Source organism: Phocoena sinus, chromosome 5 (genome assembly GCF_008692025.1).
Source record: "Phocoena sinus isolate mPhoSin1 chromosome 5, mPhoSin1.pri, whole genome shotgun sequence".
Taxonomy (NCBI): domain Eukaryota; kingdom Metazoa; phylum Chordata; class Mammalia; order Artiodactyla; family Phocoenidae; genus Phocoena; species Phocoena sinus.
Window position 1 is genome coordinate 131,997,532 of NC_045767.1, and position 15,861 is coordinate 132,013,392.

At 44.2% G+C, this 15,861-nt stretch overlaps 1 protein-coding gene across 1 annotated transcript; it reads left to right on the top strand.

The window, feature by feature from the left end:
- Positions 1-9,193: 9,193 nt before the first annotated feature.
- PYURF (PIGY upstream reading frame) lies at positions 9,194-11,800 on the top strand. The gene is made up of 2 exons (XM_032633640.1): positions 9,194-9,483; positions 10,856-11,800. The coding sequence occupies exons 1-2, from the start codon at positions 9,281-9,283 to the stop codon at positions 10,995-10,997; spliced, it is 345 nt and encodes a 114-aa protein (XP_032489531.1). The 5' UTR covers positions 9,194-9,280; the 3' UTR covers positions 10,998-11,800.
- Positions 11,801-15,861: the final 4,061 nt, after the last annotated feature.

The window sequence follows — 15,861 nt, forward strand, 5'->3', positions numbered from 1 at the left end:
CGGGCCTCTCACCGTTGTGGCCTTTCCCGCTGCGGAGCACAGGCTCCGGATGCGCAGGCTCAGCGGCCATGGCTCACGGGCCCAGCCGCTCCGCGGCATGTGGGATCTTCCCGGACCGGGGCACGAACCCGTGTCCCCTGCATCGGCAGGTGGACTCTCAACCACTACGCCACCAGGAAAGCCCGGGCTAGTAGACTTTTGAAAGAAAAAATTCTTCCTGATATTATGTAAGAAACCCTTTCAGTCACAGGATCTGGCTAAGAAGAGGGAACCTACCAGGCCTCACTGGGAGCAACCTGGAAAGCTTTATCCCACCAACCCCACGACCCCAAAATTCAAAAACACCTGTTAGAGTCATAGAAGATACACATCGGGTACTTACAAATTTTAAGATCGTTCTAGAGCAGGGTTCTCAGCCTTGGCACTGTTGACCTCTGGGGCAAGATGGTTCTTTGTTCTGAGGGCTGTCCTGTGCACAGCAAAATGTTTAGCAGCATCCCTGGCCTCCACCCAGTAGCACAACCCCAGCTGTAACAGTCAAAGATGTCTCCACTACATTGCCAAGTGTCCCGTGGAGGCCAAAATCATCTGTTTGAGAATCGCTGCTCTAGAGTCTCGCTACTCAAAGTGTGGTCTGAAACTCAGCAGCATCACCTGGAAGCTTTTAAGAAATGAGGATTACAAGCTGCCTATTCAGTATGATCTCAGTCATACTGAATTAGAATTTGCATTTTAACAAGATTCCCATTCCCATGTGACTCATATGCACATGGAAGTTTGAAAAGCACTGTCAGATTATACAGATCATATTTATCCAGCAGCAGGAAGGAAGTGAGGAAGAAGGAAGTGTGGGGCGGGGCAGGGAGGCGGGAGGGATGTAGAAAGAGAGAGAAAAGGAGTAAAACAAGAAGAGATAAAAGCTAAGAAACTTAGTTAAAACTGAAAACACACAGAACTTTAAAATCAAACATAAAAGTAGGTGGAGCATAGAGGAATTTTAGGGCAGTAAAAATACTCCATATGATACCACAATGGTGGTTACATGCCATTACACATTTGTCCAAATCCATAGACTGTACACCACCAAGAGTGAACCCTAAGGTAAACTATGGACTTTGGGTGGCTATGATGTGTTAATGAGCCTTTTGAAAAATAATAAATATAAATCAAGCAGAAATCATTTTTCTTTTTGTGAAATTTTTGGCAAAGTCGCCAATGAGAAAGAAAAGGAGAAACTTTTCAAATTGGAATTTTAAACGAGAAAAAAAATTTTAAACCAAGGAATTTAGGACTATATTCAGTTAACCACAGTTTTAAATTTACTGAGGCCTAGATTTAGAACAGTGACTATGAAGATCAAAGTGGGTGAATGCCAGAGTATTTATGAAGAAACAAACTGTAAGAACTCACAACCGGCTGGATGTGAAAGAGGTAACATAGACTTTTATTACGCTGCTTCTCACGTGGCCACTTTCCAAGCTGGGCTGCGTGATCCAGAGGAAACCCTTGGGAAATGGCAGGGGTCGTAGCGTGAACACTACCAAATTACTTGGTGAGGCCTCAGGTGACATCGCTTTTGCCTCCTTTTAACCCTCCAATTTTACTGATAAAGTCAGAGTTTTGCACGTATAATAAGTACCTTCCCCCACTCCTCAATGCTCTACTTTGAACCCTTGCAGAAAGAAAACTTCCCAAATTATTTTCCCCAAAAAATGACAACTCTGTGTCAAGGGGATGACTGTTTTCATGAATGCCCTCCAGTCCTTGCACTACTCATTCTTTTTGATAGTTCAGATCAGAGGTAGGCAAATCTTTTCTGTAAAGGGTCAGATAGTAAATAGTGTAGGCTTTGTGGTCTATTCAGTTTCTGTTGCAACTGTGACCTTGAAGAATAACAGCAGCCACAGACAGCATGTAAACAAATGATAGCGGCTGTGTTCCAATAAAACTTTATTTATGAAAACAGGTGGTGGGCTCGATTTGGCCTTTGAACCATAGTTTTCAACCTTGGGTCTAGATTGTTCTTTTCAGCCTGAACTCATCTCCCTAATAAAAATTTAAGTAACTAGGGCTTCCCTGGTGGCGCAGTGGTTGAGAGTCCGCCTGCCGATGCAGGGGACACGGGTTCGTGCCCCGGTCCGGGAAGATCCCACGTGCCGCGGAGCGTCTGGGCCCGTGAGCCATGGCCGCTGAGCCTGCGCGTCCGGAGCCTGTGCTCCGCAACGGGAGAGGCCACAACAGTGAGAGGCCTGCGTACCACAAAAAAAAATGAGAAAAAAGAAATTTAAATAACTAGCATGTATTGAATACAAACTGTCAGGTACTATTCTAAGTGATTTACATATATATTTTTATATTTTATTCTCATCAACGCTCTAGGATAATTTATCACTCAGGGCTCAGGATAGGAAAAATAAATTATTTTAGGTATTTCCAGTATAAAGGAATTTAATGTAGGGAGGTACATGCTTCTAAATTCATTGGAAGAGTTGGAACGGCAGGAATAGGGGCCTTGCTCTGGAGTTTTGGTGTGAAGGTCATACCCTCGTAGCTGTGATCTGTCGGGCGGGAAGCTGCTGCTGCTACCACTGCTCTTGCTGCCGCAGCTGCCTCGTATTCGAGAAGATGTGTCCAGAGGGCAACACAGATCCAACCCGTGCAAATCTTGTGTCTGTCAGAGCCTGCTTCTCAGCTCTCCCTGCTGCAGGAAGCTTGTTTCTGTCTCCCTTTCAAATCTCATGTGCGTGAAGAACTTACTGCATATCTACAACCCTAGCTGCAAGAGAGTCTGGAAAATGTACTTGCAGCTTTCCAACTTCTCCACACATACAGGCGGGTGAAATGGCGGTTGAGAGGGCCAAAGCAGCCAGCACAGATGGGTACGACTACCATTCCTATTTAAAGCCAAGTTGGAAAGAACTTCCTGCCATTTCTCCTTGATTTCCTTTATTCTAAATAGACAAATTAATATTACGGGGAGTTGCTTATCTGGACACTTCCTTTCTGATACACATAGTTTTAATGATTTCTTATTTTTGAAATATGTATAAATAGAACATTTTAAAGAACAAAACAGTGGTGATGAGTCTCTTCAAGAAATATTATTCCTTGGATAAAGATGTAGTACATATATACAATGGAATATTACTCAGCCATAAAAAGGAATGAAACTGGATCATTTGTAGAAACTTGGATGGAACTAGAGACTGTCATACAGAGTGAAGTCAGAAAGAGAAAAACAAATATCGTATATTAACACATATACGTAGAATCTGGAAAAATGGTATAGATGGTCTTATTTGCAAATCAGAAATAGAGACACAGACACGGAGAACAAACATATGGATACCAAGGGGGAAGGAGGGGTGGGATGAATTGGGAGATTGGGAGTGACATATATACACTATTGATACTATGTAAAAATAGATAACTAATGATAACATACTGTATAGCACAGGAAACTCTACTCAGTGCTCTGTGGTGAACTAAATGGGAAGGAAATCCAAAACAGATGGGATATATGTATATGTATAGCTGATTCACTTTGCTGTACAGCAGAAACTAACACAACATTGTAAAGCAACTATACTACAATAAAAATTAATTTAAAAAAAGAAATACTATTCCTCATTTCGTATGTTCACATCCATCCTAATTATGCTGAATTTTTAAGCTGAAGATCAAACCTGGCCTTTTTTTTTTAGCCGCACCTAATGGCTTGCAGGATCCTAGTTCCCTGACCAGGGATCGAACCCGTGCCCCCTGCACTGGAAGCACAGAGTCCTAACCAATGGACCACCAGGGAATTTTCCAAACCTGGCCATTTTTGTAATCAGATTTGAAATCTGACAGTCTTGATGGCTCATCATCTCTGCCAGCAACCTTCTATATCCTCATTGCAAAATTTAAATTTGTTTTCATGGATTAAAGGAGCTTATAAAAGGGGATTAAACGAGTGTCTCTTGAGACCTAAGTAAATAATTTGACGGTGCTACATAACCCACACTTACTGATACTCCCCCAACCCTTCCATCAGGCACAGGTATCACTCCCTCCTTTGTGTACCTGATGTACAATATAAATTCAACAAATGTTGAATAAATACACAAAAAAATGCATCATATATAAACAACACAGGATTTTTAGTTAATTTTATCCTAGGCTGTTTACTCCATTTAAGATTATGAACTTCGGGGCTTCCCTGGTGGCACAGTGGTTGAGAGTCCGCCTGCCAATGCAGGGGACACGGGTTCGTGCCCCGGTCCGGGAAGATCCCATATGCCGCGGAGCGGCTGGGCCCGTGAGCCATGGCTGCTGAGCCTGCGCGTCCGGAGCCTGTGCTCCGCAACGGGAGAGGCCACAACAGTGAGAGGCCCGCGTACCGCAAAAAAAAAAAAAAAAAGATTATTAACTTCTTGAAAATCAGGATCATATCTTTTACACTTTTATACCTTTCTTTTTACCTCCTATTGAGAACATAGAAAGTGCTCAATAAATATACTGAATCAATAGTTTAGAAATAAAATACACATCTATCGATGATTAACCTCAAATATTAACCAGTAATATTTATATTTTAAAACTATTTTATTAAAGAAAAATTTTAAAAGAGAGAAACAAAGAACAAGTCAGTAATATTCCAACCACCTAAAGACAACCAATACTTGGTTTCTTTTTTTGAGAGGCCACATTTACATAACTTTTATTACAGTACATTGCAAAAGTTATTCTATTTTATTATTATTGTTATTAATCTCTTACTGTGCCTTAATTTGTACATTAAACTTTATCATAGGCATGATGTATAGGAAAAAGCATAGTGTATATAGGATTCGGTACTATGCAGTGGTTCAGGCCTCCACTGCGTTCTTGGAACAGATCTCCCGAGCCTAAGGGGATGACTGATATATTGACTTTAGGCCAGGGAACAGTCTGAGCAGATTTGATTTTCAGAAAAATCACACTGGAAAACAATAGGGGGGAATGAATGGAAGGGATGAGTCTGGAGGCAGGAAGGTCAGACTGGAGGCTACTGGGATACCACAGGGGAGATGTGCTGGTGCCCTAGACCAAGCAGGGTTGATGAGAAGGAAAGAGAGCTCCACAGCTCACACTGTACAGCAGGGCTAGCCAGTGACATTGGTGCCTAGGGCAGTATGACAAAGCAGCATCCCTTCAAACTAATACTTTTTAAATGGACACATCTATTTAGTGGACATGGAAAGAAACAAAGTATCCATTATTAAAAATTGCATGTCCATTTCTTTACTTTTATTATGTGTATCAAAGAGAACATTTCAGGGACTTCCCTGGTGGTGCAGTGGTTAAGAATCTGCCTGCCAACACAGCGGACATGGGTTCAAGCCCTGGTCTGGGAAGATCCCACATGCCGTGGAGCAACTAAGCCTGTGCAACACAACTACTGAGCCCGTGTGCTGCAACTACTAAAGCCCGTGTGCCTAGAGCCCGTGCTCCACAAGAAGAGAGGCCACCACAATGAGAAACCCACGCACCGCAACGAAGAGTAGTCCCCGCTTGCCACAGCTAGAGAAAGCCCTCACACAGCAACGAAGGCCCAATGCAGCCAAAAATAAATAAATAAATAAACTTATTTAAAAAAAAAGATAATTTTTCAGATCCTCTGGAATCAGAACCTCTCGCATGGTGACTCACTTTGTTACCCAGCCGTAAGTGATGGAGAAATTGTGCAATACTTGGTTTTTATGCTTTTTATTTTTTTCCTATTCCTAAGTTTTGGTTTAAAAAATAATTGTACTCATGCATAAAATTTGTGTCCTGCTTTTTTTCACTTATTATATGTAATAACAATTTTGGTATTGTTGTGATGAGTTTTTATTTTTAACACTGTACAATGGTGTGTCCAGAGGATAGCTCCAGCCGCTAGGATACTGTGATGTTGACTTTTTTGTGTCAACTAGACTGGGCCAAGGGGTGCCCAGATTAAACATTATTTCTGGGTACGTCTGTGAGGGACAGATGAGATTAGCATTTGAATCAGTGGACTCAGTAAAACAACTCACCGCAATGTGGATAGGCATCATCCAATCCACTGAAAGTCTAAACAGAACAAAGAAGTGGAGGAAGGAGAAATTCAGGCCTTTTGCCTCCTACCTGACTGCTTGAGCTGGGACATGTGTCTTCTCCTGCCCTTGGACAGGGATTTACACCATGCACTCTGGTCCTCAGGCCTTTGGGGATTCAGATTGGACTTCACCACTGGCTTTCCTGGGTCTCCAGCCTTCAGACAGTAGATCTTAGGACTTCTCAGCTTCCATAATCACGTGAGCCAATTCCTCATAATAAACCCTATATATAGATATATATACGTACACACATACAATTAATTGTTTCGCTGGAGAACTCTGACTAATCTAGACAGTTCCCGCCACATAGTGGGCATTCAATAAATTAATAAATGGATGGCAAATATTAAGAATTACACTTCTAAAATATTTACAATTTTTATAGGCGAGAAATGGAAACTTCTTTGATGTTTGAAATTTGCATTGCTTTACTATGGAGGATGAATATTTTTATGTGTTTATTGATCAACTGTATTTTCTCTTTTGTGATTTTTTTTCATACTTTTTGTGCATTTACCCTTTGGACACTTCATTTTAAGGAACTCATCACAACTTTAATTTATTAATAAAAGTTTTGTGACTTTTGTTCCTAAAATAGATGTCATCAAATTAAGGAAAGAACTGGCAAAATAAAAGCAAATCTTTGTAATCACAGAAAGAAAAGTACAAGCAGGAATAAATGTTAGTTCAAATATTTGATGACGCCATCTAGTGGAAAAGTGATTTTAATTTCTCTCTCTGAATCAGAGATTCCCAAATTCCAATGCCCCAAATTTGGTATTCATGGGACTTTATTAAAATATATATTCTAGCCTCCCCTCTACCTGGAGATTTCTAACTCACTTAATGTGTATAATAACCCAAGAGTTGTGTTTCAATATTATCCACATTGGAAACTCTAAAAATTCCATGTCACTTAAAATTAAGGTTTCCAGTGGTACATTGTGCTTTCCTTTTTCATCAGAATTTTCTACAGCTTCACCACAATAAGGAATTTTGCTGCTCTGATAACATTCTTTAAATGTGTACTCTGTGCCAGCCCCTAGGCTAATTTAATCCCTTCAACAACTCTAACAAGGTAGGTACTATTATTATACCATTTTACCGATGAGAAGATTGAGGCAGAGAGCTTCCCAAGGTCACAGAGCTAATACGGTGTGAGCCCAGAGCTCTGTGATGGGAAAGATCACAGCCCTGCCAACAGTCAAGAAAGGGCTAACGGTTTTACAATTCTACCCTGTCACCTACATTCAGCTTAGTATACTACATGCAGAAATGAGTTAGATTTCTTAATTAGCGAGGGCTGTGTAGGGACATTTTGCAATTTCATGCTTATATGGTTTGGACTAATACTTCACACACTCACATGTTCCTTAAAACTTGGATGTTGATTGGGGTGTTATAAATTTGAAGATTATTTTCCATATTTCGCTGTTAGTCTCCATTTTCCCCCAATACTAATATAAATTAAACTGATCTGCTTCAAACCTTCTATGTGGATGCAAACTGAAACTAATTTATTTATAACTTGTTAGAAAACCCAGTTGATACTCATCTATCAGCCAGGTGAGGTGAGATGAAGCTAATGAAGCTTGTCTTAAGCATGCGCGTCTGGCCCTACCCACAGGGGTCCAAGGTTCTGGCCTGCGCAGCCTGGCCTGGGCCCACTCAGTGCCAGCAGAAGTTCAGCTCTGTGTCCCCATACCTCGCTGAAACTTACCTTTCCTACAGTTCACTCCTTCCCTAGGTATCAACTAACTACACCTGAAAAATTAATTCCTACTACTGCCCTAGTAGGAAATAATGTGAAAGTAATGTAGGAACTTTACAATAGGCCCTCTTGAGGCTACAGTCCTGACAACTGCCTGTGCTGAAATCTTTTCAGCATTAGTAAACAAAAAGCATCAAATAACGCAGTGGATTTTTTTTAATAGAGTGAACAAATAAAATAAAAGTTCCTCTACTTTTACACTGCTGAGTGCAAGAGAAATTTGAATATATAATCTTGTATTTGTACCTCTATATTCCTCACTCCCATCCCTATCTCCGAGGAACACAAAGTGTGAAATGATAAAGACCAATGAGCGAGAAAAGGTTCAATATTTAGCGAAACAAAGGGAAAAGAATGATGACTAACGAAGAATCTCCTAGTATACTGAACTAGGAAGAATAGAGAAAATAAAAGTAGATAACATTAACTGAGCATTAATTTGTCCCAGGCACTTTTCTAAATGCTCTTTGCATGCATTAGCACATTTTAATCCCCAGGAGGGAATTTCATGGGGTAGGTACAATTATTAATCTTATTACACAGATAAGGAAACTGACTAGTTAGGTCATTTGCTGGAGTTATGGAACTAGTAAACTACGCACCCCAGAGCCCTAGCACTTATTTACTACACTATAATAAAGAGATAAAACGTGCATCATTTTCTTGGAGAGTCAGAGGCAAACCGGGGGCGAAAAACCCATTGAATGGATCACTCATTTAACTAACAGACGCAGTTATTGAGAGTCCTTGCTGTTTCCAAGCTCATTTATAAAAGCAAATTAGGTGTGCTATTATTATTATGCCATCGAGTTCACGATGAGTCCCACAGGGTAAGAATCTGCACATCTTAGAGGTAAAGAGGACTAAGTCATTCTTTTCAGGTCCTTAAATGTTTTTAAATGAAAGGAGAAGAAAAAAAAAAGTCCAAACGATGCTACAGGAACTGTGGTATAGTAAAGATTTCCATAAAACAAAGTAACGTTGTTAACATACCCAACAGGACAGTGTGTTTGAAACCTCATTTTGGTGATAACCACGTAGGTCCAAGTGTAACACTGTGTGACTCTGAAGTAGGCCACTGGCTTCCTGGCAACCCTGCGACAGGCCCTGGTGAAAACTCAAGACGCCCTGCCCCCCTCCCCGCCTTAAGCACCGGTTTTGTTTGCAACGCAAACGCGCAGGAGAAGGTGCACGCCGCCTCTCAACTACCGAGCGGTGTCGCAGCGAAAGCAGTCGGGTCCGGAGGGTCCTCGGAACCAAAGCGCTGGCCTCCACCTGTCGGGGGCAGCGTTTCCGGAGCACCGGGCGGGCGGGGCCTGGCCGCTGGGGCTGGGCTCCCGAGCAGCGCCTGCAGCGGCGCGGGTGGTCACGGGCGCGCAGGGGCCCGGTCGCGGGCTGCCAGGCCATGCCGCGCGGAGTTTGCGGCCGGCTCGCCTCAGCGCTGCGGGGGACACGCGCACAGCCGCCCGCGGTCGCCCAGAGGTGTGTGCACTTGTCGGTGTCGCGGCCGTCCCCAGACCAGAGCGAGCGGACGCGGAAACCGCCACGCGCCTTCGACCCAGCGCTGCTGGAGTTCCTGGTGTGCCCGCTCTCCAAGAAGCCGCTCCGGTGAGGTTCGCCCGCGGCGGGTTTTCCGTCGCGGCCTCCCGTCGCGGGGAGGGGGGCGGGTGGACCGCATGGCCGTGGACCGCCGCCGAGCAGCCCTGGCAGGTCACTCCGGGCATGTTCTTGGCGGCCATTCCTTGGCTCCGGGGTCTCCCGCGGCGTGGGGAGGGGAGGCGGGAGGCCGGCGGCGCGCCGAGCCCCAGGCCTCCCAAACCGAACCGCCGACTCGCCGGCGCGGGCCAGAGCGCGTGTCGGTTCTCCCCTGGCCGCGCCTTAGAATCGCCAGGGCCCCTTTTTTAAAATGCATTTTTCCAGGCACCCCAGGGCGGGTCGAATCGTTCGGAAGGCCCGCGGGCGGGGCTTGAGCAATGGCGCATTTTCTTAAAAGGACGCGAAGGGTTTCTCACGGAGAGCCGGGTTTATGAGTTCGTAGGACTCAAGACTAGTCCACAGAGTTCCGATTTTTAAGCCAAAGCGATGAAAAATGCAGTGGCCTCCAGAGTCTTGTGAAAACGCCGTGTAGGGCCTTAAGCATGTAAGCGAGGGGTGCCGCCTTTTTTTGGCTTTCAGTTATTGACTAGATGGCTTTTGTAAAGGCCTTCTTAACCTTTAACGTAGAGTCGTTAGGGTGAACACTACCGTTCCAGGCTGCTGACTCGGAACCCTGACACCAGGAAACACCGAAATGGCATCAGCGGTAGTCTTGCGGTGGCAGATTGCTAGTAATCTTTACCTTCATCTTTTTCATTTCTCTTTCAGGGCTTTTCTCATAACGAACATATGACTCACTCAGTTTTCTTAAACCTTGAAATTACCATTTGATCTCCCATTTAGCTAATTGTGTAAACAGCTCACTTGCAGATAACGCTGCGTTCCGGAGTCTCCTCATTTCTGCGCTCTCATCTCTCTCAAACTTCCGTGTTTCGATTTTTCAGTGGTTTCCTTTCAATGGATCAATAAGGCTGCTCTGTTAAGCATGTACTATAAAATAAAGAAGTTGAAATTTCCTCTAGGGTCTGTTCCAGTAGTAAATGAAGGGGGATTGTTTTGGGGTTGAAGAAAGTAATGAAGGAAGATTTGGATGAAAAGGGCAAATCTTTTCTGACTGGTATTTTTAAAAACTGAGGCATGGCTTGGGAATAAAGTGAAAATGAGAGAAACTGACTAAAAATGGGAACAATTAAGAGACTCATTTTCTAAGAGAAATGGTTCGATGATCTATTACTGCTTTTAGAATGAAAAGCGGTCTAATTCTGCTTTTCTGGGATTAACTCTTATGTTAAGAACTGGATAAACGTTACTGTTTATTGAACATCAAGCTCTCCCAAGCATTTTGTTCTCCACGATTCATTTTGTTTTTCTTTCTCCCCCTCAGATATGAAGCATCGACAAATGAATTGATTAACGAAGAGTTAGGAATAGCCTATCCAATTATTGATGGGATTCCTCATATGATACCACAGGCAGCTAGGATGACACGTCAAAATAAGCAGCAAGAAGAAATGGAGCAGCAGTAGATCATACTTAAAAACGACAACACACACAACTAAATTTTCTCAGTACCACTCACCTTTTAAGAAGTCAGAGTGGCGGGTAATAAGTGGAGGAGAAGGATGTTTCTGTCTCTTCCTACGTTGACTGTCCTCATTCCGTTGGTCTCGTTAGCAGGGCTGTTATACTCGGCCTCTGTGGAAGAAGACTTCCCACAGGGCTGCACAAGCACAGCCAGCCTGTGCTTTTACAGTCTGCTCTTGCCGATTACCATACCCGTTTACGTGTTCTTCCACCTGTGGACTTGGATGGGTATTAAGCTCTTCAGGCATAATTAATACAACCAGAGCCAAGATGGTATCCTGATGATATGCTTGAGGGTCTGCCTCTGAAAGCCCAACTACATGGAAGTACTGGACACCCACTTAATTTGCAAGAAAGATGCTTTGCCTAGCTTCTGTCAGAGGTTTAGGACTCGGGGAGGCTTAAGCTGCAGAGGCTTCTTTATTGTACTTTGGTTCTGCCCTTGTTTTTTGAAGGTTCTTATTCATACCTGGGGTATAAGGAGAAACATTTCAGCAGAGTGTCTTGTTGGAAATTAATAGCCCCAGCCATCATCTGATGACTTTATTTCTTATCCCATTCATAATTAAAAGTGACTAATTTGAAATCTTACACGTTTATTTTACATTCAGAGTCTGGTAAAGTCACATGTTAAGGATGACTGAAATAATTCCAGAGACGCTCTGTTGGGGCAGCTGTAGAGAAATGCATTTGAACTCATGTGGTATAAAACTAATAAAATGGAAACCATGTATTTGCCAAAATTCGGAGTTTGTAAAATTACCTTCATTTCTCTGGCATCACATGCTTACATTAATAATAATATATTGACATTTCCCGTAAAACAATTTGTAGTTTTGTGGGGTTTTTAACCCCTTTGGTCACTAGAGTGTGATTCTAAGGAAGAGAAAATGTAGAATATTCTAAATTTTAAACTTAGAATTTTAGAGAGACACATAATAGCCAAAACAGAATAGTTTCCCAGGAAGGTATGTGCCTCTGGAGGTAGAGGTGGGGTTGAAAGATGTGCAAATAGCTGATTATGTCCTATTGAGTTGAGGGCTACGTTTTGAGGCACATTTCAGTTTATTTTCCTGCCACAGGAGACCTATCTAAATAGCACTACTGAGGGCATGAGCATTTTACACATTAATAGTTCCTGATCTTCCAGAACTTTCAACAAGATTAATTAGTACAATAACTGTTTCAGAAGTGTAACATAAATATTTCAGTACTTACCCTTAAGAAACCTAATAACTGAATATAACCTTAACTGATTCTTTTTTTTTTTTTTTTTTTTTTTTTTTTTTTTTTTTTTTTTTTTTTTTTTTGCGGTATGCGGACCTCTCACTGCTGTGGCCTCTCCCGTTGCAGAGCACAGGCTCCGGACGCGCAGGCCCAGCGACCATGGCCCACGGGCCCAGCCGCTCCGCGCAGCATGTGGGATCCTCCCAGACCAGGGCACGAACCCATGTCCCCTGCATCGGCAGGCGGACTCTCAACCACTGCGCCACCAGGGAAGCCCTTAACTGATTCTTAATACAACCTTAAAGTAGTTTAACAGAACCTTTAGATAGTGATTCTTCCCCTTCAAAAGACAATTAAAACAAGAGGGTTGATGTGTTTCCTGTTGGATTGATTCAATGTATATACTGTAGTACAAGTCATGTTTTTAAAACTACGGCAAGGACTTCCCCGGTGGCACAGAGGTTAAGAATCCGCCGGCCAATGCAGGGGACACGGGTTCGAGCCCTGGTCCGGGAAGATCCCACATGCCGCGGGGCAACTAAGCCCGTGCGCCACAACTACTGAAGCCCACCCACTCTAGGACCTGCATGCCACAACTACTGAGCCCACGTGCTGCAACTACTGAAGCCTGCATGCCTAGAGTCCGTGCTCCACAGGAGAAGCCACTGCAATGAGAAGCCCACGCACCACAACGAAGAGCAGCCCCCGCTCACTGCAACTAGAGAAGGCCAGTGCGCAGCAATAAAGACCCAATGCAGGAAAAAAAAAAAAAAACCTCCTCTATGGCAATATACAAATAACACGGAAGACAATAGAGGTACCCGTCATTTCCTGAAATGGCGTTCTTTTTCTTTTTAATTTGCCCTAAATCTCACTGTGGTCAGAGTGTACGTGAAAGAATCTTGCTGATGAAACGAGCACTGTATTCGGAGGTCGACTGTGGCAGTGGCTGCGCGACGGCGGCTGCACTAGCCCCACCGGGCGGCGCCTGGACGCGGCCGAGTCATGTTACGAGACCTGTACGCCAGTAAAGCTGTTACCAAAACAACCCCGAAAAACAGTATCTGTATGTTCGGCATAAGGCTCAGTGGTTCCAAGTCACTTGCTGGAGTCAAATGCTAGTCAGAGACACGGACAATAATGGAATATAGGTCTTAAGCCTGCTGAATTTTGTCTACCATACTATGCTGCTTCTAGTGACCCCCTGAGATATGACACACGTTCTTGGGAATTCTCCAACAGTTTTCTCACGATCCTTTCCCAAGTTCCTCACAAGCACGTCATCCTTGCTTTCTGTCCGTTATGGGGATTCCTGCACCAGCTTCCCGCTACAGGATGCCACGCACGTCATGACACTGACCTCACCACCTACAGCTGTCGCAGTGTAAACCCACCGTGAGAAATACGGCCTGATTCTTTCACTAACTGGGACTTCTCCCCACTCTTCCTCCCCAATAATTAGCCGACTCCACAGTGGCAGGGACCTCCTGCCTCCCCAGAGCCTCTCAGCAAGACTACCTTGCCTACTGTCCTCACCGCATCACGGTCGGGGACCATCTTGAGCCACCTTGTGAATAAACTCCTTCCCACCAGCTTTCTAAGTGGGGGTTTTCCACCCTGAGGGAGCAAGAAAGGACTGGTCACGACCTACTTTCCCTCTTCATTTTCTTCCATTCCTGCAGAGTGGGCTTTTAAGGAAGGCTCTTTGAACTTCAGACTCTGCATCTGTGACATGGAAGTTGTCACAGACCTGGTGGGAGTTTTAAGTGAGGCAGGAAATAAGAAATTACATGGTACAGCCAAGAGCCATAGTAGAGTCTCACTACTATGTGTGGAAAGGGGACGGGAGTTTTGTGCCACTTAATGGAATGCTCCATTTGGAAGTGACTGCTATCTTCTGCACAAGCCACTAGGTGGCACTTTCAGCTAACTCCTGGGGCCACGGGCAGCTAAGCTCTGGGAAGGAAACTGAAAGAAGACTGTAGTTGGGGAATTCTGAGCTAGGTAGCCACATTCCACAAACTTATTAATTCACTCTCATGGCATCTACTAGACAGGCCTGACAGCTGCAGCGAATCCTGAGAAACGACTGGGAATAGCCCAGACAGAGGAGGTGGTGGAACTGAAGACAGGAGGTGAGGAAGCAGGAGGGGTGCAGGTGGGGTGAGCAGAGGGTTCCAGGCAGAAGAAAAACCATGTGTGAAAACACAGGAAGGAGACTGCAGCCTGTTCAGGAAACTGAGCTGGTTACAAACGACAAGAAGGGGGTACACTGTGCATGCAGGGCCGTGGTGGGAGACCAGGAGGCACGTCGGGATGGATTTGGGAACTAGAATAACGGTGTTAATGAGACTGGACGTTATTGCTTGATTTGAAAATTGTTTTGATATATGCAGCTGATATGGCTCTTCTTCCCAGAAAAAGGAAATAAAAAAGCACATGCAAACTTGCAGAGGTTTCGTGTGTCATGGACCCCTGGGGTGACACGTGCTCAAATCTGCACCAATACGGTAGCCACCAGTCACATGTAGATACTCAGCACTTGAATTTCCAATCTCATTTTAGCTAAACAGCCATACATTGGACAGCACAGTTCTACACTTTTTCTGCCACTACTACCAACGAGTTTCCTCTCTTCAAAATTCTTCAACAGCTAAACCTTAACTACAGCAGGGGTCCATCTTACTCAACGGTGCAGACCTAGATTTCTAGCCTCATGGAAAGTTCTACTGGACAGTGTTGGTCTAGATACAAGGAGACCAGTTGAGAGACAACCGCAGCGATGGGAGAGATGGTGAGAGCCTCAACTAAAGCACTGGCGGTGGGCTTAGAGGGAGATGAGAATTAGAATTATCGAAACCTGACTGATACTTTTAACGTAGGGAGGGAGGGAGAGGGAGAGGGAGGAAGGGAAGATGGCAGTAGGAGGGATTGGTGGTACCATTCCAAGCTGAGTACAGGAAGATGGCCATCTTCTTGAACACGCTGCAATGAAGGAGCTGAGAGGCATGCAGGTAGACACAGGCCACGCAGAACGATGGCTGCAGTGCTGGACTCTTATCAGCTCCTGTCAGGCAAAGAGAGAGAGAGATCTGGGTACCATCAGCATGGAAGTCATAACTGACTCCATGGCGACGACGAGTACGTGCAGACTGGGAAAAGACGCCCACCGCTAGCACTTTAGGCTTTAGGTCGAGGAGTGTAAGAGAAACATGCAAAGGAAATGAGGAAGCAGCGAAGAAAAAGAAAGCCTAGCAGTTCATGAGAGTTTTGAGGAGAAAGTAGTCAACAGTTTCAAGTGCAATAAATACCTTTAAGATGGAATATGGGCAAGTTTCCATTGAAATTTGCAACAAGAGAGTCATTTGTGACTTTTACTAGAGCAGTGTGAGAGGGAGAGCCACCACGTCAGCCCCTGGACGCACCACCCAGACGTTTATGAGGTAAAAAAATCCCTTCCGTCTCCACTTGATGCACTGGGTTTCAGAGTCACCTTGTTTTAACAGCCTAATCTGTATCACTACTAATACATCTTACATGCAAAAACAGCCACTCCAAAAAAGCAGGTAAACACAGCCG